A 22875-nucleotide genomic window follows, 5' to 3' on the forward strand; every position below is an offset into this window, starting at 1 on the left:
TTGAATGGTTATAAGCTTCACGCCACCATGCCCGAGCAGCTATTTGGTGGAGTCTACTGGACATCAGGGCCTGGAGTGTTAGAGCATATTCCTGTGGAAACCACCTAAGTCACTTGAATTTGGCTTTTAAAGAAAGTTATGTTTAAAAAAAGTTGTGGAAAACTAAGAACTATAAACTGTCACTGAGAGCCAATTTTCTAGGATCAGTGAAAAGCACTTTTATACTCCAACATTAAGGGAAAAAAAGTATCTGAATATGTTCTTATTTCTATGACCTTCACAGAAAATATTGGAAGTGAAGTCTGTAGAATTACAGGTTTACATTTATTTTAATTTATTTGAAGGTTTGGGGAGTAATTCCTGTTATTAAAAATTGAAATAAAAAATAGTTATTCACATTTCATTTGATAGATGCAAGTTCTTTTATAACCACCCCTCACATACTACCAGTACTATTTTATATATTTGAAAACTGAATTTTATAAAGGGCATTACTTTGTTCTTTAAGTTAGCAATGTAGTTAAAAGTATATATTGCTTCACATTTATTACATATTTTGCATTACATTTTACACTTATTTTACATTTAAATTACATACTTCCATTAATGAACCACAAATATGCCGGCTGTTGTCCTTATGGTGATTCTGTTCTTGTCAAAAATGAGTTTTCTTCACACTGATTTATGTGTCTTGTGGCTTAGCCACCGCTTTCCTTTGAAAAGCTACAGATTCTATCAAAGTGTTTATTGAAATTATATCCAGGCCTTAATTTTTCCTTTGTCTTATAGCCAGAAAACTACCAGTTTAAGCTTCTGTTTCAGGCGTTTTAAAGAAATCCAGGTAAATTATGTTTCCTCAGTAACCTAATTCATAGTTTAAGAAGCTCTTATAGTATGAATTTCACCCCCGCCCCAGCCTTTTTTAACTAGAATGCCTGTTGAACCCCATGGACAGAAGAACCTGGAAGGCTATGGTCCTTAGGGTCCCAAGGAGTTGGACACAACTGAAGCAACTTAACACACATACACATCCATATTGTGCAGTTAAACCCTGTTCTTTTTCCCAATAAAATTCTATATACTAAAAAGAGGTTAATTTACCTGTTTGCTTTTTCTCTTTTCTTCCAGACCTTTTACAAAAGAAAAATAGTATTTTCTTTGTAGATGCTCTTATAATATTATTGTGTTGGCTATTCTTTGACCCCCCTTTCAAAGTCTATACACTTGTCCTTGATATCCAAACGGATTTGGTTCCAGAACCTGTACGGATGTCAAAATCCATAGATGCTCAAGTCCCTTATATAAAATGCTGTAGTATTTGTATATAATCTATGCTGCTGCTGCTAAGTTGCTTTAGTCATGTCCGACTCTGTGCAACCCATGAACAGCAGCCAACCAGGCTCCTCCGTCCCTGGGATTCTCCAGGCAAGAACAGTGGAGTGGGTTGCCATTTCCTTCTCCAATGCATGAAAGTGAAAAGTAAAAGTGAAGCTGCTCAGTCAGTGAAAGTGAAGTCACTCATATAACCTATGCACGTCCTCCCAAATCTGTCATGTATTTTCATCATCTTGTAATACCTAATGCAATGTAAATGCTATGTAAATCATTGTAAGTGTAATGTAAATGCTGTGTGAGTAGTCTTAGAGTATGGAAACTTAGGTTTTGCTTTTTGGAAATCTGTGGAATGTTTTGTATGTGGATATTTTCCATCCATGGTTGATTGAGTCCATGGATCAGTACCCATTGACATGGAGGAGGACTGGTTCTACCGTATCTTTTCCTATAGCTCGGAGACCCTAAATCTAGCATGTGGATCACAAACTTAGTGATCTGTACTATGATTCTCATAATGTCTGTTCATTACGATCCAGTCTCTGCACCTTGATATTAAGCTTGTTTTCTTTAATATCACTAGATCTCATACTGATTTTACCCAGAAATCCATTGGATGCCCCCAAATAACACTTGAAGTTGTAGGAAAGGGAATAAATTCTGCAACTTCAGTCAGTGCCTGCTCAACTAGCAGCCCCACCTCACTTCTTAAACTGCCATAATTACCTTCCCCCACCACACCACACCAGACCAGCCAGGAGTCACTTTCACTAGTGGACTTAGGAGAGTCTAAAAGTCTATACTACCGTGGTAGAAGTTAGTCCAGAGAGGAGGGATAGATCCAGGGGAGCTGCAGTGGAAACGTTCACAGTCACTCATTTTGAATGTTCATGATATGTAAAGGTCAATGGAAAAGCAACAGCAAAATAGAAATTTTTAACTCCAGCATAACCTCAACTGTATAGAATTACATAGTTGGACCATAAAGAAGGCTGAGTGCCAAAGGATTTTGAACTGTGGTGTTAGAGAAGGCTCTTGAGAGTCTCTTGGACTGCAAGGAGATCAAACCAGTCAATCCTAAAGAAATCAGTCCTGAACATTCATTGCAAGGAGTGATGCTGAAGTTGAAACTCCAGTACTTTGGCTACCTGATGCAAATAACTTACTCATTGGAAAAGATCCTGATGCTGGGAAAGATTGAAGGTGGGAGGAGATGGTTGGATGGCATCACCTAGTAGATGGACATGAGCTGGAGCAAACTCTAGGAGATGGTGATGGACAGGGAAGCCTGGCGTGCTGCAGTCCATGGGGTCGCAAAGAGTCAGACACAACTGAAAGACTGAACAACAACAATATAGAATTATGGATTGAAGAAAATAGATGCAGCTACATCAGTGTGTAGGCAAATAGTGCCTTTGGTTGGTGGGATTATGTATGTTGTCTTCTGCTTGTTTTTCTTGAATTGATATTTTTTCATTGAGCATCTGTGACATCTTCATTAAAAAAAAAAACAACAGGAAAAGTTTGATTTTTTAAGCATTTTGGCAGAGTTTCTTAGGCTTCCCTTTCACTGTAAAGGGGTCAAGGACATGTTTGGAGTTTAGGGCACAGAGGTTGGGTAGAACTCAACTTAACAGGTTAGGGGTGGCCTGTGTAGTGCTGGAGTAGTTGGATTGCTAGAGGCAGATGATCTCAGGTGGACAGCTGGAGAGGTGGTGCCTCTGAAATCCTGACGGGTCCCAGGCATTTTAGTTGATTTCCTGTCCAAATCCTCCAGACAAAAATCTCAGTCATCCTGTAACTCTGACTCATCTTCACTTCGAGCATCTGTTTTCTTCCCCATACTTGTTGGCTTGGTCTCGATTCTTTGTTCTCCTTTTCTTTCTCCTTGTACTGTGGTAGCGGTCTTCATGCTGTTGGCTTGCTTGCCCCCAAAAGAATTTTGAAAAGAAAAAGCCATCCTAATATTTTTGTACATCAAGTAACTTGCCAATGTCATAAGCAAGTTGGTGGCACAGCTAGCGTTTGAACCCTTGGTGTCTGGCTTTAGAAACTCTGTTCTCAGTCTGGAGGACAATCAGCACTCTTTAAACATTGGGAACTTTTAAGTCATTGCTCTAAGTCATTATTTTTTCTTCTTAACTCTTGTTTCCAGTTCACCGTCTCCAAATAACATTACCAAAAATGAAATCATATGTTCATTGGAAAGTCTTTTATCATTCATGCCTGCAGGGAAAATTAAGAAAATAAGATACTATATCTATAAGTGGAAATTGTATTGTTTACTTTTGATCATGAAGGGGAATAAGATCAAAGTAATATAAATATTACAAATTTTCCTAACTTATTAAATGTAAAGTGAATTTTTGTCAGAAATGCATCTGTCAATAAAATGGATAGGGCAATGAATTGTTTTCTTCCCCGATTAGTTCATGTGTCAGTAAATGAATGGATCTTACTGGAAGAAAGAGAAAATGTACACACTTGGTTCCTTCCCCATTTTTGCAGATCTAAGTGCTTGGCCACCTGTTCACATGAATAGGTCCGACTGGAAGCTATCACATTGTCATTCAGTTCTTAGGAATCATTTCAGATAATGTGCCAACAATTACAGAGTGATCAGTTAGTTTTGTTAAGAGGGAAGAAATGCAAGTCATCCAACTTATTACTCAGATGTTGTTAGTCATTTACTTTCTCAATTTCTGCACTAACAAGACATGATGAATGCCTGTTTATAAATTTAGCCATGAATATTTCATTTAGAGGCATATCATTTATTTTATATACCAAAAAGATTGAGAAAATAAAAATACTATGTTATTCAAATGACTTCTGCAATATATCTCTTTTTAAAGGAGATACTTTTATTACTGCAGATTTAGCTGTCATAATTGATGAAAATTTCCACCAGTGCTCATGGTCAAATCAGCCTGCCAAATCAGACTTAAGTATCATTGAAAAAAAATGAACTCACATTTCAATTCAAATGAATGTATTAATATACATTTTGAGAAATATTAATAAGAATCAATAAATTATGGGCTGCATGTCACAGGATAGTTTGCTAAAACAGTCCAGAGTAAAATGTGGAGCTAATAAAGTTAACTTACTAAGTACACAATAGAAATGCTGTTTCTCATTACTTAATTACTAATGATATGCTATAAAGTATAACTTTTTTTATGAAGTGAGGAATATGTTAAAATTTAAAATATTACTTTGATAATGCAGTTGGTTTCATCTGTGTATCACTGTCTGGTGTTGGACTTTAGGAACGAGATAGATAAGACTCACTTTATAAAAAAACATGGTCAAATTTATAATGTATTTAGTGAAAGGAGTTATATATTGCTAAAAATGAGGTGCTTTGGCGTTTAGATCATAGTTTATTGTAATTTTATCTCTATTAAGAGGATGTAGATATTTAAAACTTTATAAGATGCAAATGATGCTTAATAATAACCAAAATAAATATTTTGACAGTACTTGATTAAATGGGTAGTAATTACCTTATTAAATAATAAACATTGTTTCTGAAAGACATCATGTAAAATTCATATCCACAGGTTTTATTCAGTGTATCTAACAGATTTCATAGGTCTGAGAAAATATTCAAACTGAATTAAAAAGAGTGGGCATCACATGTGCTTGGGGGCTTTATTTCCCAGGTGGTGACACCTCCTAGGGGTGCATATCAGGAATAATTGAAAAGAATGGAGGGAAAAGCCATTTTCAGCATTGGGCAGTTTTGCTTTGCTCTCATAGGATACTTTCTAAAAAGTGATACATTATCATATGTAACAATTCAAGAGGTGACTGCATGACTGTTGCCCCATTTTACATAATGTCTGAATTCTGAATATTTCAGGATAGACCCATATACCAGGTTCTAGTTACCCTTTACTTGCATAATCAGGGAAAGAGGGCCCTTGCCTAGGTTCTTGGTGCTTTTATTAATCATTAAACAAGGCTTCACAAAGCAGTTCAAATTGGCCATTATTTTGGCACCCAGGAGAGCTTTACACCCTAGGCCAGTGCACTGACTAAGTCAAGGCAGAGTGTGCCTTTATTTGGTCAAGAAGAAAGGGTATAGTTTTCAAAGGAGGATTCGGGGTGGATAATCTGCCTGGATGAGCTTCCCTGGTGGTTCAGTAGTAAAGAGTCCACCTGCCAATACAGGTGACGTGGGTTTGATCCCTGGTTTGGGAAGATCCCCTGGAGAAGGAAATGGCAACCCACTCCAGTAATCTTGTCTGGGAAATCTCCTGGACTGAGGAGCCTGGTGGGCTACAGTCCATGGCATTGCAATGAGTCAGACATGACTGAGTGACTAGAGAACAGTCTGCATGGACAGGCAGGTCTGTTCTCAGGGGGATTCCTTTTGGGAAAGAATAGATATGGGATTTCAGGATCTGGAAGCAGAGTCCATGTGTCTGCATATCTCTAAAAGGCCCATGCATACCCCAGGTTTATGCAGATCATCATTTGAAGTTCAGGGGCTTCCCTGGTGGCTCAGAGGGTAAAGAATCTGCCTGCAGTGCAGGAGAGACCCAAGTTTGATCCCTGGTTTGGGAAGATCCTGGAGAAAGGTATGGCTATCCACTCCAGTAGTCTTGCCTGGAGAATTCTATGGATAGAAGAGCTTAGCGGGCTACAGTCCATGGGATCGCAGAGTCAGACACAATTCAGCAACTAACACACACACACAAACCTACACAAGGCGTCTCACAGTAGAGCACTGCAAACATTTCCTACCCTGTTCACTCACCTCTCAGTCATCTTGCCCTTTGACTCATCTCTGTGGTGTTCAGTGATGTGTCTGTGTTAGAGGTGTATGTCAGCATCACCTGTAGTAATTTTTTAAAAAAAAAAACAACATTATTTATTTACTTGACTGTATCCGGTCGTAGTTGTGGCACGCAGGATCTTCACTGCGGCGTGCAGGAGCTGTAGTTGCAGTGCGCAGGCCTCTCTCTAGTTGTGGCATGTGGGATCCAGAGCACTTAACAGTTGCCCCATGGCCTGTGGGATCTTAGTTCCCCCGCTAGGGATGGAACTCACATCTCCTGCATTGCATGGCCAATTTTCAACCCCTGAGCCACCAGGGAAGTCCTGGCAGTTTTTCAAATGAACCCTGACCATCTCCCTTCCGACCCTCTTCTTTAGGGCTTGTGGCTGTGAGCCAAGTTGCCCCAGGTGACAACTGTTCCTTTAAATAAACCTCTGGACTCTCATCAGAGTTTTACATCTAAAATTATGTCATTTTAATCTTATGAAATATTTAGTATGTTCTATGACCAACCTAGATAGCATATTGAAAGGCAGAGACATTACTTTGCCAACAAAGGTCTGTCTAGTCAAGGCTATGGTTTTTCCAGTGGTCATATATGGATGTGAGAGTTGGACTGTGAAGAAAGCTGAGCGCCGAAGAATTGTTGCTTTTGAACTGTGGTGTTGAAGAAGACTCTTGAGAGTCCCTTGGACTGCAAGGAGATCCAACCAGTCCTTTCTAAGGGAGATCAGTCCTGGGTGTTCTTTGGAAGGAATGATGCTAAAGCTGAAACTCCAATACTTTGGCCACCTCATGTGAAGAGCTGACTCACTGGAAAAGACTCTGATGCTGGGAGGGATTGGGGGCAGGAGGAGAAGGGGACGACAGAGGATGAGATGGCTGGACGCCATCACCGACTCGATGGACATGAGTTTGAGTGGACTCCGGGAGATGGTGATGGACAGGGAGGCCTGGTGTGCTGCGATTCATGGGGTCGCAAAGAGTCGGACACAACTGAGCAACTGAACTGAACTAAACTGATATCCTATTAACCAGAAATAAAATTATAACCTTTTCAGCGGTTTTGGCTTGCAGTGTTAAGGTTTCTTTCAGACTGTTTGTCTGACTTTTCTGAATCCATCTTCCACCTGTTGGCCACAGGTTTGTCGCACCCACTGGATATTCGGTTCTCTTACACACATCTCAGTAGTGCTGTGGTTCTCAAGGTATGGTCCCTGGCCAGCAGGATCAGTGTCTTCGGGAGGCTTGTTAGAAATCCTGTTTCTTGGCCCCCACCCCTGACCCAATGAATCAGAAGCTCCAGGGGAGGGTGACCCAGTGATCTGATCTATGTTTTAACAGGCCCTTTCTGCTGATTCTGAGATACACAGTGTTTGAGAATCCCTACCTTAGTTCCATCTACCTGGACTGCCACCTTCCTTTCTTGCTTGCCAGTATCTTATAAGACTTTCCCTCCCCTGCAGAGTCGCCCTTTCTTCTGTGTCGGTCAGTACTTCATCACATCTCTTTTCTAGCATAGACGACGAGAGCATCTGCATTGCAGCACCTGCCTTGGGGATGAGTTGTTAAGTGCCAGTGAGTAAATGCATGTATGCATGAATGAAGGGGAAGAGCGCGCTCGGAGGAGTGGTGATCAATAAGGTCAGCTGCTATGGCGAGATCATGGAGAATAATGAAGGGAAAAGCGATCGGATTTTGTAGGAAGGCAGGTGATGGTGACCTTTGAAATGCTTGCTTCAGCAGAGTGATGGGCAGGAAGCCCAGACTGCTGGCAGTTAGGGACTTCCAGCATGATAAAGACTTGCACGTTACTAGAGTTGCTTATTGACTGTTTATCTGAACATGCAGTAGCAACAGAATTTCTTGGGAGGAATAACTAAGTGACCTTAGGCCAGTTAACTGACCCTCACAGAACTTGTAGGCAGTAATAGTAATGTCTTGTGTTCTTAATCTTTTTAAAGGATTAAACAAAATCATTGTAACCTTAGAATGATGCCTGCCTGACATTTAGTTAGTACTTAAATGGTCATTTCCTTTATTCCCCCCCCCATACAACAATTATTTTTATTTATTAATGTTGCTGATGGTGTCCATCACCCTTGGCAAATTTGTGTGAGATATAAAATTGTTAGCGATACCCTCATCCCAGTCACTGGAGATATTGTGAACTGCCTTTGGCCTGGAACTAACATACCTTTAGTTGAACTGCTGCCAGCTTCTTTGAAATACATGTTATCTAGCTGAAAGAATAGCCCCAAAAGGTAGTTGTCTTAGTTAAGGCTCTTAGATATAAATTACAGAATCCTACTTCCAGCAGACATAGGAGGAGAGAAAGGGAGAGAGATTTTGTTGGCTAGTGTAACTGAAAAATAACTGTTTCTTCTGCAACTGTATCTTCTGGCTCAAACAGCGTTGTTAGTCCTTAGTCTTTCTCCAGCCATTCTGCAGCCCACCTGTCCTCCACGTGACTCTCATTCCCAAGCATATTTGACAACTACCGATTTCAAGGAGGGAAAACTCCCCACGGTTCTAACTGAAACCCTGGATTCAATATCGCTCTTCAGACTTGGGCCACTTGCCCTTTCTTAAACTGGTTTTTATGGCCAAGGAACTGGGAGGTACTGGTTCTCCAGGCCTGGCTTCAGGAATATTCCATTGTATGAAATAAACTGTACTGAGTGTACAAGAAGAGGGGCCCCCTGAAGGGAAACGTGGTTTCTGTACCCAGAATGAAGAGGAAGCACAGCTGGAGGAACAATTGATATCATCTCGTTGTATAGAAAGGTGCTTTTCAAACTGCTTCTGAGAACTCTAGGGGTCCCACTGAGATGCTTAAACAGGGAAGGAAGAGATAGTAACTCATAATGGGAAGTTGTCAAATTCATGTCCACCCAAGCTTTACCAAGAGTAGCTTCACCTTCATATATTTTTGTGTCCAGTTTCTGGTAAAGATTTCATTTGAAGAAGGAATTTTGGCAAAACAATTGATATAGGACAATCTTAACAGAGGGTTGGCCCGTAGCTCATAAAGGTGGGGGACCATCTTTCCCCATTCCATCCTGCTGAGCAAGCTCTTGCCCTGCTTTCCCTTCATTACCATTGGCTCAAATTTCTAACCTGCCTGAGCTCCAGTCTTGATTGCTCCACAATCAGACATAGGAAGAGCATAACCTTAGGCAGAGTCCAGTTTTCAGCTTACTATGACAGTTTTAAAAATCATTACTGAACCCTTTGCTGACCAAGGAGACATCCCCCTAAAGCTGTTGACAACTTGGTGACTCAGTACCATCCAGCAGTTATAAAGCAGAAAGTTTTGATTTCATTTAAGACATTTGAGCATAATCTTTGGTGATGTGTTTATGCTGAGATTTGCGGTTGACATCAGCAAGCTGGGCAGTTTAATTTTTCCAACCTTCCTCTATGGCTCATTTCCATGATAATTGCTGCTTAAATCACACACTAGGAGCTTTTTCCGTATCAAATATTGACTTTTTAAACTGTCTGGCCCACCCTTTTATTTTTCATATCAGAACCCAAAATGTAAGCCAGGCACTTATTTGTGTAAATAAAATTATATCGGAACACAGACATGCCCATTAGTTTTAAGTTTGCTTTTCTCTCTATAATAGCAGAGGTGAGTAGTTGTGAAACTGGAGACAAGGCCCATAAACCTAAAATATTTACAGTCTAGCCCTTTACAAAAAAAATTGTTGACCTCTACTTACAACAATGCCTTCTTCTGGACATGTGACGTGCTAAACAATCAGTAATGTCCTTTTATTTTCTTAAAAAATATTTGTTCAGTTAGTTATGACTGCATGGTCTCAGTTGCAGCACACGCGCTCAGTAGTTGCAGCGCGTGGGTTTAATTGCCGCACGGCATGCGGGATCTTCGTTTCCTAAGACCACGGATGGAATCCACACCCCCTGTGTTGGAAGACGGATACTTAACCACTGAACCACCAGGGAAGTCCCCATTCATGTCCTTTGAATACTCTTACTCTCTGATGGTCTCATAGCGTATCTAGGGATATACTTCTGCCTTATCTGTTCTACCTGTGCTTTTTCAATTCTTTGAACAGCCTCTCTTTGTACCCTCAACAGTTTAGTCCTCTTCATCCTCTAAAACTGCCAGCCCTTTTTAAAGAGTGGGAAGAGAGAGGGGTAAACTTTACACCTGGCCCACACCCCTGGTACACTGGTACACACCCCTACATATACTCGAGGCGTAGACAACAAGGTGCCAGTCACATGGACAGAAAGCAGGTTCGGTTGCACTTTATACCCCCTCTGCCCGACCCTCCCAGATTTCATACTTGTTGTGGTTGCAGCCGTGTACCTTGTGAAGAAGAGTCGGATACGAGGAGTCTGATAAAGGGGAAGGGAGGAGGAGCAGATTCCACCCAAGCTGGATACTGGATTCTGTAAGCAGAGCAGCCGCTGCTCAGAAGATGAGTAGTTAAGCTGTACTTGAAGAAGAACAGGGATGATAATGCCTCTTTCCTGCCGTCTAAATGCCCTGTGGAGTGAGAGAAGACTTCAGTCCCTAGGCTTGTGAATCCCTTATCTTTCTAAAACGTTAAATTAATTTTTAAAGCTATTTATTCAAAGTTGACTTAACCACTAGAATAGGAAAGATCAGACAAATCAGCTGCAAGAAATGAAGTATGAGGAAACCCGAACTCTTTGACAAAGTATTCCTGGGAGTAAATGTGTTGAATGAAGCCAGCGGGTAAATGATAAGGGCCTTTACACTGTGGATGTAAGAAGGCAATTTATCAAGAGTACATGAACTCTCCAGTGACCACAAGTCAGGAGGAAACGAGAGTGGAGGAGGAGCCCTGAAAAAATACATTTGAAACACAAAACATTGTGTGTGTGTGTGTGTGTGTACTTTTAAATACTCTTATTAATATGCAGAAATACCAGTGTATTAAAAGAGGAGCTGCTCAGTGTGTGCACCTGTGGTAGCCTGCACTGATCAGGGAGAAGGTTATTGGGAAGAGTGATTGAGGCATTCAGCCAGACAGTGGTTAGAACATGCAGAAACCTTGGGTGCTTGCAGGTAGAATTAGGTAGATTTGAGCCTGGCAGTTGTTGTCTGATGCCCATTTAGGTGCGCATCTTTCAGGCTCGTGTGTTTCTCTCTTTAAATCTCTAGAAGGTCATATCTGTATAATTCTGGCAGCTGATCCAGTGCTTTTGCCTTCTCTTCTGTTCAAAGGACCTCTCATTCATTATCGCAGTCGTCTTTGCAGCATCTCTTTGAGCCCTGTGGATGGGACAATGCTGTATCTTAATGGGTCACTCTAGAGAAACTGAGTAAAAATGTCGTTTATCTCCAGTAGGGTTCTCAGTAACTCAGATAAGGATGGGGGTGAGAATGAATAGCCCTATCTGGCTTTCAGAGCTAGGGCAGAAATGCGATTTCTCAAATTTGAGGAGAAAAAGGCCTAATTATTGAAACATTAGTTCCACTGAACATGTTTACTCTGAGAATGGTCATCCTCAGTTTTCTATGCTGAGATGATGCAGCTGAAATACACAGGAATTCTCATACTTTGATTTTAGTCATTTTTTTTTCTATTTTCATCTCATACTAAACCCTTTATCACAGCTGTTCATAAAGTACCTATTTATGACCTGAATTTCTTTTTTTGCTTGTTTATTTCTTCTGAATAACTTAGAGAACACTAAACTAACGGGTAAATAGCAAGAGAGGAATTTTGGAGAACTGAGTCTTGGAATAATTAGCTAATTCAGCTTAAGGTAAATGACCAGCCCCCATCTGGCCCCCAGAGGTCAGCTTTCCTTATTCCCTCTGGATTAACCTCTTAATAAGTCCAAAGAACACCCTCCTCTTCCTCTTCAAGCCATCCAGGTATCTTAAGGGGTGAATCTCACTCAGAAAGTGGTGCTGCTTGAACGTGCAGTTGGGGCCTGAGTTGGCAGCTGTGTGTATGTGTTCCTCCTTTTGGTGCAGGGACGGGGGACACCATGGTGGCTTGGGTTGAGCCCTAGTTCAGTTAGCAAATTAATTGGGTTTTTGGTGCCAGCCACAGTCATGTAGAAGCCTCCGCAGTGGCTCTCTTCCTGCAAGCCAAGTGTGTGTTGTGTCTGCTGTTGTCTGGACCTTACAAACACATGGGATACAAGAACATAGACAAGTCGGGAGGAGGTAGGGTGAGCGCTGTGTACATTACACCGTCCAGTTTCGGTTACCATCCAGGTATAGAAGTGGAGACCCAGTCCCCCGTAACTTCCAGTAACTGGCTTCTCCTTTCTTTTATCTCTGCCTTCTCCTTTTTCTCTCTGCCTTCCCGCTGCCCTTGGACCTCCGGCGGGACCACCACAGCCTTGGATAAGCTCAGCACACAGCACCTGTACCACCCCACCCAGGTGGAGATCGTGCAGTCCAATGTGGTGTTCGACATCAGCAGTCTGATGCTCTACGGCACGCAGGCGGTGCCCGTGCGGCTCAAGATCCTACTGGACCGTCTCTTCAGCGTCCTGAAACAAGAGGAGGTGCTCCACATCCTGCATGGCCTGGGCTGGACGCTGCGCGACTACGTCCGGGGGTACATCCTTCAGGTAGGGGGAAGCGCCAGAGTGGTGTCTTGGGGCCAGCTGGAGGAGAGCTGGGGTAAGAGCCCTGGGCCAATCCTGCCCTCCCACCCCCCGCAGGCCCAGGCATGCATGCCCCATTCTGGTTAACGTGGTCCTTCCGGCAGGCTGGGCAGGGGATTGGAAAGCAAGAACTGTGTGCCAGCCGGCCAGCGCCCAGGCTCCGTGGTGAACGTTAGAAGGGAGATGGTGGCCTGTTGCTTAGGGTTGCTCTGTTCGCATTTTTCTGAATTCAGCTCCCTCTCCCTACAACATGGGCCTCCCAGCTTCCCTGAGTCTTCTGGAAGCCTCCTCTGAAAGGGAGGGCTCAGAGGTGGGTGATGGGTGTGCGGCAGTCTGAGACTGCTCTTCATCTGGGTTTAGCAGAGTTCGTTCTCACGCTTAACCTGGTAGGTTTGGTACTTCCTTGGTGGTCTCTGCACCCTAACCATTAATTGCTTCTTCATCCAAATCAGAGGAAAAACTGGGTAACCTCTGTAGTAAGCTCCCTGCCTTTGTAACCAGTAAACCCTCACATTCCAAAACCTGCAGACCTGGTTATAGACTTGGCCTTCACAGCAGCTGTTCCTCCAGCTTGAGCCCCTTCTTTGTGTCAAGGGCATCTCGGGTCTGGTAAGAGACTTTTCTGAAGGCCGGCAGCCTCCACTCCCCATACCCCTAGGCTCCTCGCCTTTTCTGTTTTTTTTAATTTTAATTTTAATTTTTTTTTTTTTTTTTGCCGTATCTCCTAAGTCGTTATGCATTGTGTACTTTGCCTCTGAAATGTTTTTATGGCCATCTGTCTTCCTACTACCCTTGAAGGGTAAATGTTGAAAGCGGCATGTTGGGAGACCCCAGGATCCAAAAAGACCACACTGGACGATGAAGAGATACTCCCTCTTGCCAAAGGAGATCGCAATTGGAGAAGGTAGAATCTGAAGCAATGTTTTGAAATTTCTCATGGGGAATAATACCAGGAGAACTGACCCCTTCAAAAAAAAAAAAAAATGGTTTTGGCTCTGCCAGCCTTGTTGATCCCCCAAACCAGCCTGTGATGTATGTAAGGCTGCCAGCTTGGTGTGTAATGAGTGAGGGTTGAGGGGGGTAGAATTTCGCCCTTGCTTTAACCTGGCATGAACACACACACATTCCTATCATCCTCCAGGTGTTAGCCAGGGCAAGTGAGCAGACTGGGGGCGCTATGTGGAAGTAAAGAAAGAGGGAAGGTAGGAGAAAGTAGGATCACTTGTCTGCTCCAATGACTGCTTGGTTAGTGTAGAACCATTTTGTAGTGAGATGTCAACTTGGAAGGCACGGGGAATTTGGCCCTTAGAAGACGAGATGATGCTGATAATAGGAATAATTATATATTACGTTTTCAGTTTATAGAAGACTTTCACAAGCATTATCTCACTTGCCTTGGGATGGGGACATTTCACTGGGGTGAGTGGAGAGTTAAGTCCTGGCTGGTCAGGGGGCCCTGAGGGGACCCCGGGTCCAGGAGAAAGAGGCCAGAAAGAACGAAGCGTGGAAGCAGTCTCACAGTCCCTGCTCCTGCCAGCCTAGAGATGCACACTGTGCCATGTCTTTCTCTAGTGGCTTCCGCATAGGATTATTAATGTCCGTTTGGGGTGGATTTTACCCTACAGGAAGGAACAAGCCTCTTGCAGCATTTTGAATGGAGCTGTCAGCTTGGCTAAGCACTCTTTCCTTTATTAAAAAATTAGAGTAATATCCCCAACCTGTTCCCGTTTTACTGCCTCCACTGTGATGCTTAGGTCTATCACCAGTGCTTTACTTTCGTTCTACATGCCTGTTTTTGCCTAAGTTATGGGCTCTTTGTGGAAGCACGTAGATACGTGCATGACTGTGATGATTCGCCGTCATGACAACCCAGTGTACCATGGCATTTTGATGGCAATAAATACAGAGTCTGCTAGTTGTTCTGGGGTGTAATCCTATTGTTCTGCCTTGAACAGTGCCTGTTCTGTGTTTTACTTGAAATTACTACTTAGGTGTTAATTTTTTCTCAGTATTTCAACATAACCTCTAGGGGAGGCATAGAAAACATACTCCACGTTTTGTTCTGTATGAAGGCCTCAGATTTAAAAATACGAATTACAAGAGAAATGAAATTTCAGAGGAAAATTCAACAAGGCCATTAACTAATATTTATAGTCTCTAATTTGGGGGTGAAGTACTACATAGAAGAAACACTTTCAATTATTGTGATTCTTAAATTATAGGTAATTTTCATTAATTTCATGGCAATTTTGACAAAGTCTCAAATTTAATATAATATTTTTGTCAGAGTCTAAAATTGACATTTTGAGATAATTGTAGATGATTGTTACATTAGAGGGACACTATGTTTAGTTTCTGTCTTGTTTTATTGGTAGGATTGATGTAATATGAATTTTATTTAAATGATGCTTTTTGTTATTCAGCATTTATCATCTACTTGTTTTTTGTGAAAACAATTCTCAGTTTAAGAAAAAAGCAAAAAGTTGAAGCATATAACGCTGTTACTTATGTAGTGAGACAGTGATCATTTCATTTAAAGAAAATATGTAGGCTGTTTAGAAATAAACCTTTTTTCTCTCAAGCCATGTTGTTTGATTATTGGCCAATATTTTTAAAATTATATATAGTAATGATGAGGTATGCTCAGAAGACTTTGAATATAATTACAAGTAACATACTTGAGCAGGTAGACTGTAAAATGTGCATCCAAACGTTGTGGAAACCTATAATGCACTATTAGTGTACAAGTCATTTTATCTGGCTAAAACTCAATTGTCTTGTAGCCCTCAAGGCATCAATTTTAGCATTATTGCTCTCAACAACAGTATATTGAATATTATGTCAGTTAAAGGAGAATAATTATCAAGGCAAGTTAGGGTGGCTGTTAGTCTTACCACATATTGACTTGGTTAGCAGTTGGCTATAGATTGTGTTACTGGGCAAATGAAGATGTACTGTAAGTTGAACTGGTAAAGCCAGGATATTAATTTAACTCTCTCTGGGTCCAAACCTACATCCCTCATGTATAAACACAGCCACTCCTGGTTTCAGAAATACTTTTGAATGGGTAAAAAGTATCTATCGCAGTATCTGATCTTATTTTGAATTTTTGGATGTGGGGGAAAGAGGGGCTGGCTGTTCGAAACTATCCTTTGCAAGCAGGTTTGAAGAGGTTATTAAAAGAGGGAGATGATAGTGGTGCCACAGATTTATTTAAAAGACTGGCAATTTTTTTAAGAATCCTGTACTGTTTCTGTAAAATTGCTTTTTACTTATATGATTATCTGTGTGACTCATAAGCTGACCAGCAGGCTGTAAACTGCAGAGCATGACGTGGATTACAGTGAGTTAAGAATCCAGGTAGTATCTTAAAGGTGAAGAACCCAGTAGTCTCCAGTGTACCAATTAAAGTGTTCATTCAGAAAGTGCCAGAAAAGTGAAGCAAATTTTAGGCATTTTCCCACACAACAGAAAAAGGGAGAAATAGGCAATCTGATCCTAAAAAAGCAACATGAGGTATTCTTTTTTCTCCTGCTGCTGAAGAGTCATTCTTATTTCAAGTCTATATCTCGTGGTAGATCTGTTGACAAGGGCTAAAAGCAGTATCCTGTTCTTTCCCCATTTTCCCTGACTGTGACCCAGGAAGTAAGAATATGGGTGATTATCGCTGTTGAATTTAATCATTGAAAAATCAAGTGTTCACACAGTCTCTTTGGCAGTTTGAACATGTAACTGACTTGCCTGGGCTCATTCGCCAGCCCATGTGTGGAAATCTCCTCCTTTGCAAAATGAGTCCTGCCAGGATTCAGGGAGCCATATCAGATACTCCAAATAATTAGCTGAGGTGTCAGCAGCCTGGTGAGAGAACAAGCAGTGATGCCCAGTTCAAGTCACCTGTGTCTTGAAACAATCAGAACTAACAGAACAATCAACCCTCTAGGAGAACATTTCCTCGACTATCTGAGCCCATTGTTCTTGGAGGTCCAACTTAAACATTGGGAGGACCTCCACTCTGGAACCTTGCCTTAGAGCCTTATGATAGTTCATTTCAGTCACTCAGTCGTTTCCGACTCTTTGTGACCCCATGACTGCAGCACGCCGGGCCTCCCTGTCCATCACCAACTCCCGGAGTTTACTCAAATCCATGTCCATTGAGTCGGTGATGCCATCCAGCCATCTCATCTTGTGTCGTCTCCTTCTTCTCCCACCTTCAATCTTTCCCAGCATCAGGGTCTTTTTAAATGAGTCAGTTTTTCACATCAGGTGGCCAAAGGATTGGAGTTTCAGCTTCAGCTCAGTCCTTCACAATGAATATTCAGGACTGATTTCCTTTAGGATGAACTGGTTGGATCTCCTTGAAGTCCAAGGGACTCTCAAGAGTCTTCTGCAACACCACAGTTCAAAAGCATCAATTCTTCGGCACTCAGCTTTCTTTATAGTCCAACTCTCACATCCATACATGACCACTGGAAAAATCATAGCTTTGACTAGACAGACCTTTGTTGGCAAAGTAATGTCTCTGCTTTTGAATGTGATGTCTAGATTGGTCATAACTTTTCTTCCAAGGAGCAAGGGCCTTTTAATTTCATAGCTTGCAGTCACCATCTGCAGTGATTTTGGAGCCCAAAATAATAAAGTCTGACACTCTTTCCACTGTTTCCCCATCTATTTGCCACGAAGAGATGGGACCAGATGTCATGATCTTCGTTTTCTGAATGTTGAGTTTTAAGCCAACTTTTTCACTCTCCTCTCTCACTTTCATCAAGAGGCTCTTTAGTTCTTTGCTTTCTGCCGTAAGAGTGGTGTCATCTTCATATCTGAGGTTATTGATATTTCTCCCAGCAGCCTTGATTCCAGGCTTTGTGATAACGTTAGCATAAGGCTCTGAGAAGTTCTGGAGCAAGTGATTTGCGAGGTTAGATAAGTAACTTCCACTAACCTTGCTTACTTCATAGCTTCTTTCTGTGAAGCTCATCAGAAATCTTCCATTCCTGAACACACTCAATTCTTCTTCATCTTGGGGCCCCTGCACACGTGGGTTCTCCTGCCTGGACTGTTTTACTCATTAGTTGTCCGCCAGAGTCCCACTTTTTCACAGAGACCTTGTTCAGTCCGGCTTAACCCGTGTAGGTCTTTTCTCACATGGTTGTCTCTCAGAATTCTGTATCCTTCAAGCTCTAATACAGTTTGAAATAAATCAAGTCAACTGTTAAAATGTTTTTTCCTGGCTTCCTCACTCAGAAATGCCATGAAGCCAGGGTACTCAGTACATACTTGTTAAATGAATGGGTAAAAAATTCTGCTTCACTTGACATAACTTGATATTTCAGTATGGAACCCGTGGCATATCCGATGACTTCACTTGGTCCAATGGCCTTTCATCTTTCTTTAGGTGTCCTGGGGACCAAAGGCTGTAATAGCAGCTGGGCTACTGAGGGCAGGAAAAAGAGAAACAGAAGCTCCACCCCCCAACACCCCCAGCTAGTGGTCTGTGTAGCGTAAGTGTTTTGTGGTATCTGTGTGGTAGGCAACATCAATATTAAGCAAACACTTGGATTTAAACAGCCCTTTTGTGGAGCAAGTTCACATACATTTGCTCTTGGAATCCTCTCTGTCATACCACCCTCTTGTAGGAATTGCCAGTGAATTAACTTTTGTAGTTGTTGAAGCTCAAAGAGGTCAAGTGACTTTTCCTTGATCATAGAAATTGTTAATTAGCAAAACTTCCAGAAAATTAAGAACCACTTACCTCTTGTTCATCACTGTAAGCTGCCTCCCAGCCTGGCACATAATAGTGCTTGCTAAATACTGGATGGAGGAAGTTTTGAAATCTGATTCCAATGCGAGTCTCTGACTCTGTGAGCAGTAAGACTATCAAGCTGTGATATGTGACTGTCTTGTAGATCAGTGGTGTGGTTTGGGGAACATAGAAGGCTGGAGAAATATTCAGTAGCAAAATTATGTGAAATTGGTTCCTGTTTTGGGTTCCTTTTCTTGCCTATTTCCTGATATTCCACCTGTATCAGCTTCCCTTTGTTTTCTGATTTCCATGACCCAAATTTTCCCTCTAGATCTAATGCTTAATAATGCTTCATTGTCAATGCTCATCTTTGACTAACCTTTCCAAGGATACATGCCTTTTGTAATTGAGTGTAAAAAACTGAAGGTTTTAAACCTAGTTAGTAAGAGTTCAACTATATCATGTGCCAAGAGTGGAGCAGAGACGAAGTAGCTTTTTCCTGGTCCATAAAAGGATATCAGGTTGGATGGTAAAGGAGGAACTGGGTGCTGGGTAAGAATATTGGGCCAAAGTCTTGGTCCTGCCACCGATTATTTATGTGAACATGGAAAATGTGCCATTCTTAGCCATGGTTTCTTCATCTCTAGGTTGAGATAACCCTTTATACCTCTCTTGCTTTTTGGATGGTGAAATGATGAAATAATGTGGGTAAAATCATGTTGTAACTCTAGTTCCAGCTGGTACTTTCATTTACATCTGTACGTTGAGTTGGGTCTCTATAGTTACAGCAGGACAGTGTCCATTCCAGGCTCAGCTTGTTTCTCGAACATGTTGAGATGCTAGATGTCACATGTAGATGTCAGATGCTTAGTAAAAGATAGGAAGTATATTTTAGCCATTAGTTAATATCACTAGGATAAATGCTAGTTCTTATTGGACTGCAAGGAGATCCAACGAGTCTATTCTAAAGGAGATCAGTCCTGGGTGTTCTTTGGAAGGAATGATGCTAAAGCTGAAACTCCAGTACTTTGGCCACCTCATACGAAGAGTTGACTCATTGGAAAAGACTCTGATGCTGGGAGGGATTGAGGGCAGGAGGAAAAGGAGACGACAGAGGATGAGATGGCTGGGTGGCATCACCAACTTGATGGACATGAGTTTGGGTGAACTCTAGGAGTTGGTGATGGACAGGGAGGCCTGGCATGCTACGATTCATGGGGTCCCAAAGAGTCAGACACGACTGAGCGACTGAACTGAACTGATAGTAAATAAACTGTAAAATCCTAGTGGGCTAACATAGTAGGAATTTCTTTCTCCTTCTCAGCCAATGTCTCAGCCAGTGTGTGGTGAGTTCTTTCCTCTCTGGGGTGATTTGAGGGCTACCTTAGCCATTCTGGTGGTTTGGATGGTAAAGAATCTGCCTGCAGTGCTGGAGATGGGGGTTCAATCCCTGGGTCTGGAAGATCCCCTGGAGGAAGGAATGGCAACCAACTCCAGCATTCTTGCCTAGAGAATTCCGTGGACAGAGGAGCCTGGTGGGCTACAGTCCATGGGGTCACAGAGAGTTAGACACGACTGACTAATGCTTTCACTTTCTTTTTTTTTAGGGCTTCTGCCATTTTATGGCTCTGCCTCTCTGTGGGACTACAGCTCCCTCTTCCTGATGGCAGCCCCTAGAGAGTTTGGGTGGAGGGGCGGTGGGGAAGGTTTTCATGGACCAGGCCTGAAAGTGGGTCACTTGGCTCCACATGTCACTAATGAGAGCTTACGTCTGATTAGGGCCATGTGACTGGGGGGAACTGGGACACTAGTCCTGCCGAGCCGTCGCTCCCAGTGGTGCCTCTGCCCCTGCAGAATGCCCACAGGTCAGTGCCCCTCTCACGTGTGGTGCAGCAGCCCACATTCTGCCTGCTTTTTAAACAGGCCAGGAAACTTTGGGCAAAGATGAGTGTAGTTAAGGCAAATGTGTGAGTTTGAATCCTGGATCCAGTTCTTACTAGGTGTGTGAAAATAGAGCCTCAGACTGGGCTCCCTCACCTGTAAAGCAGGGATACTCACTACCTCATGGGTTTATTGTGAGGATAACCTAAGATGATGCACATAAAGCATTTAGTCATGCTGCTTGCTAAATGTCCATAAATGTTAACTGTTAACATGATGATGAAAAAGATGGTGACATAGGCTGCTCTAGACTGTTGCCAGCCTGACCATTTTAGAGCTGTGTGTATAAAGCAGATTTAAATCCTGAATATTTTGCATTCCACCATGACTCTTAGAACAGGGTGTCTTCCCAGCCAGTCAGGTGAAAAGGTAGATGCTATTCAATTGTAGATAAATAGTACATACATACCTGTGCATATACATACGTACATACAAACTTGCATGTATATATGTCCATGGTACATGTGTGCTTACAAGTAAGAGCCAGGAGAGGATCGTGACAAAGATTTTGGACTTTGGAGTGAAACAGACATGGGTATGAACCTTGGTTTACCTCCTGATAGCTCTGTTACCTAAGACAGATTATTTAACATACTTGTATCTTAGTGTCTTCATCTATAACGGTTGATGAAATGATATACATAAAGTCCTTAATGCAATAAGTAGACCACAGCACTCTTATTAACCATTGCTACATTGTGTGTGTGTATACATGTGAGCTTCTTTTGAGTAATGACTTATTCCATTTATGACTATTATTTTATTACCTTTGCATTTCTCTATTGCGTCAACTCTTTGAATACCCTTCCAAGCACCTGGCACAGAATGAATGAGTACTTGATGAATTTATTTAAATGGTTCGAGTCTCTGGGCTTTCACTCCATTGCATGAAGTAAAATTTACTTAAAATAGGCACCCTTTTTAATGGCTGTTATCTGACCTGAGAGATTTCTGAGGAAATTTCTGAAACAGAAAGAAAATGGATCTAGGTATACATTCATTTAGATAGCCCTTCAAATAGCCAGTTGTATTGATAAATTACTCTGTGCTGAGTACACAAGAAAAGATCTCCCAGGAAGCCTTCATTCACATGGAAGAAACATCTTTTAATAAATCATAGGCATTAAGCTCAAAGCTATAAGAATGTACAGATAGGAGGGATTATTTGACTTCAACTAAAGATCAGATTATCACCACCATCACGTAAGGGGTCTTTGCATCATTTCCACAATATGTGAATTTTTCAGGCAAGAAGGATTGCAGGTGTGAATGGTCAAGATCCCCCCTGTCTTTGGGAAGGATATCCAAAAGTAGATGGTTCAGGACAATGTACTATATTTATAGTGTCTGATTTCCCGACTGCTTGGACTATTCTACAGACATTATCCCAGCAATCCTCCTAACCTCCCTATTAGAGAGAGAGTTTCAGAGACTATTATCCCTGCTTCTAAAGTTATCATGGCTAAAGTCTTCTTAGGCAGGGTCAGAGCTGGAAAAGGAATACAGGGATTTTTGAAACCCTGGCCAAAGCTAAGCTCTTAACTATTTGAACAGCAATGAAAATAAACACCTTATATCCAAGGACATAGCTTGATGTTTTGTACTCAGAGCTAAAATAAAAATATTCCTCCCTTTACCCTTGCAAAGTAGAAATAGATAGCTCACCAAATTCTAAAGTGGAATGCAGCAACTACCAGAAGAGGATTTGTGTCCATGGGAGGTGGAGGGAGGGTTTGTGTATTGCACAAAAGGAGCAGAAATGAGCCCAGATCTCACTGGCTATTTGCCATGGGAAGAACCAATTCAGATTGACTTGAAACTGATATTCTCTGTGATGGCATCAGTTAAACCCTTTGATCTCCAGAACAACATTCTTACATGCTCCTTGTTGAATCTAAAGTGGAAAGTTGTTGGGTTTTCTTAAAATAGAAAATGTAGTCTGAGCTTTGAGTCCAGACCTCAGTTCTACAACTAATTAGTTCTCTAGTCTTGCAGAAAGGAAGTAATTTCTGTAAGCCTCATTTTCCTGATGATACCCTCATGATGGAGTTTTGAGGATAAAAAAGGTAGTAGTTTGTTAAATTCATCTCCTCCAGGGGATCTTCCTGACCCACGGATGAAACCCATGCTGTTATGTCTCCTACACTGGGGCAGGTCCTTTACCACTAGCGCCACCTGGGACGCCCCAGTGCTGTGCTGTGCTTAGTTGCCCAGTTGTGTCTGACTTTTTGTGACCCTGTGAACTGTAGCCTGCCGGGCTTCTCTGTCCATGGGGATTCTCTAGGCAAGAATATTGAATTGGGTTGCCTAGATCCTCCTCCAGCTTTCTTCCCAACCCAGGGATCGAGCCCAGGTCTCCCACATTGCAGGCATTTCTTTACCATCTGAGTCACCAGGGAAGCCCAAGATCACTGGAATGGGTAGCTTATCCCTTCTCGAGGGG

General features: G+C 42.0%; 1 protein-coding gene across 1 annotated transcript in view; it reads left to right on the forward strand.

Annotated features, from left to right (window-relative positions):
* BNC2 (basonuclin zinc finger protein 2) overlaps nt 1-22875 on the forward strand; it is a 326012-nt gene that overhangs the window by 176754 nt on the left and 126383 nt on the right. The window contains 1 exon segment of the mRNA XM_068973578.1: nt 12480-12715. Coding sequence (XP_068829679.1) covers nt 12480-12715 — 236 coding nt within the window.

Source organism: Capricornis sumatraensis, chromosome 6, assembly GCF_032405125.1.
Source record: "Capricornis sumatraensis isolate serow.1 chromosome 6, serow.2, whole genome shotgun sequence".
Classification (NCBI taxonomy): Eukaryota; Metazoa; Chordata; class Mammalia; order Artiodactyla; family Bovidae; genus Capricornis; species Capricornis sumatraensis.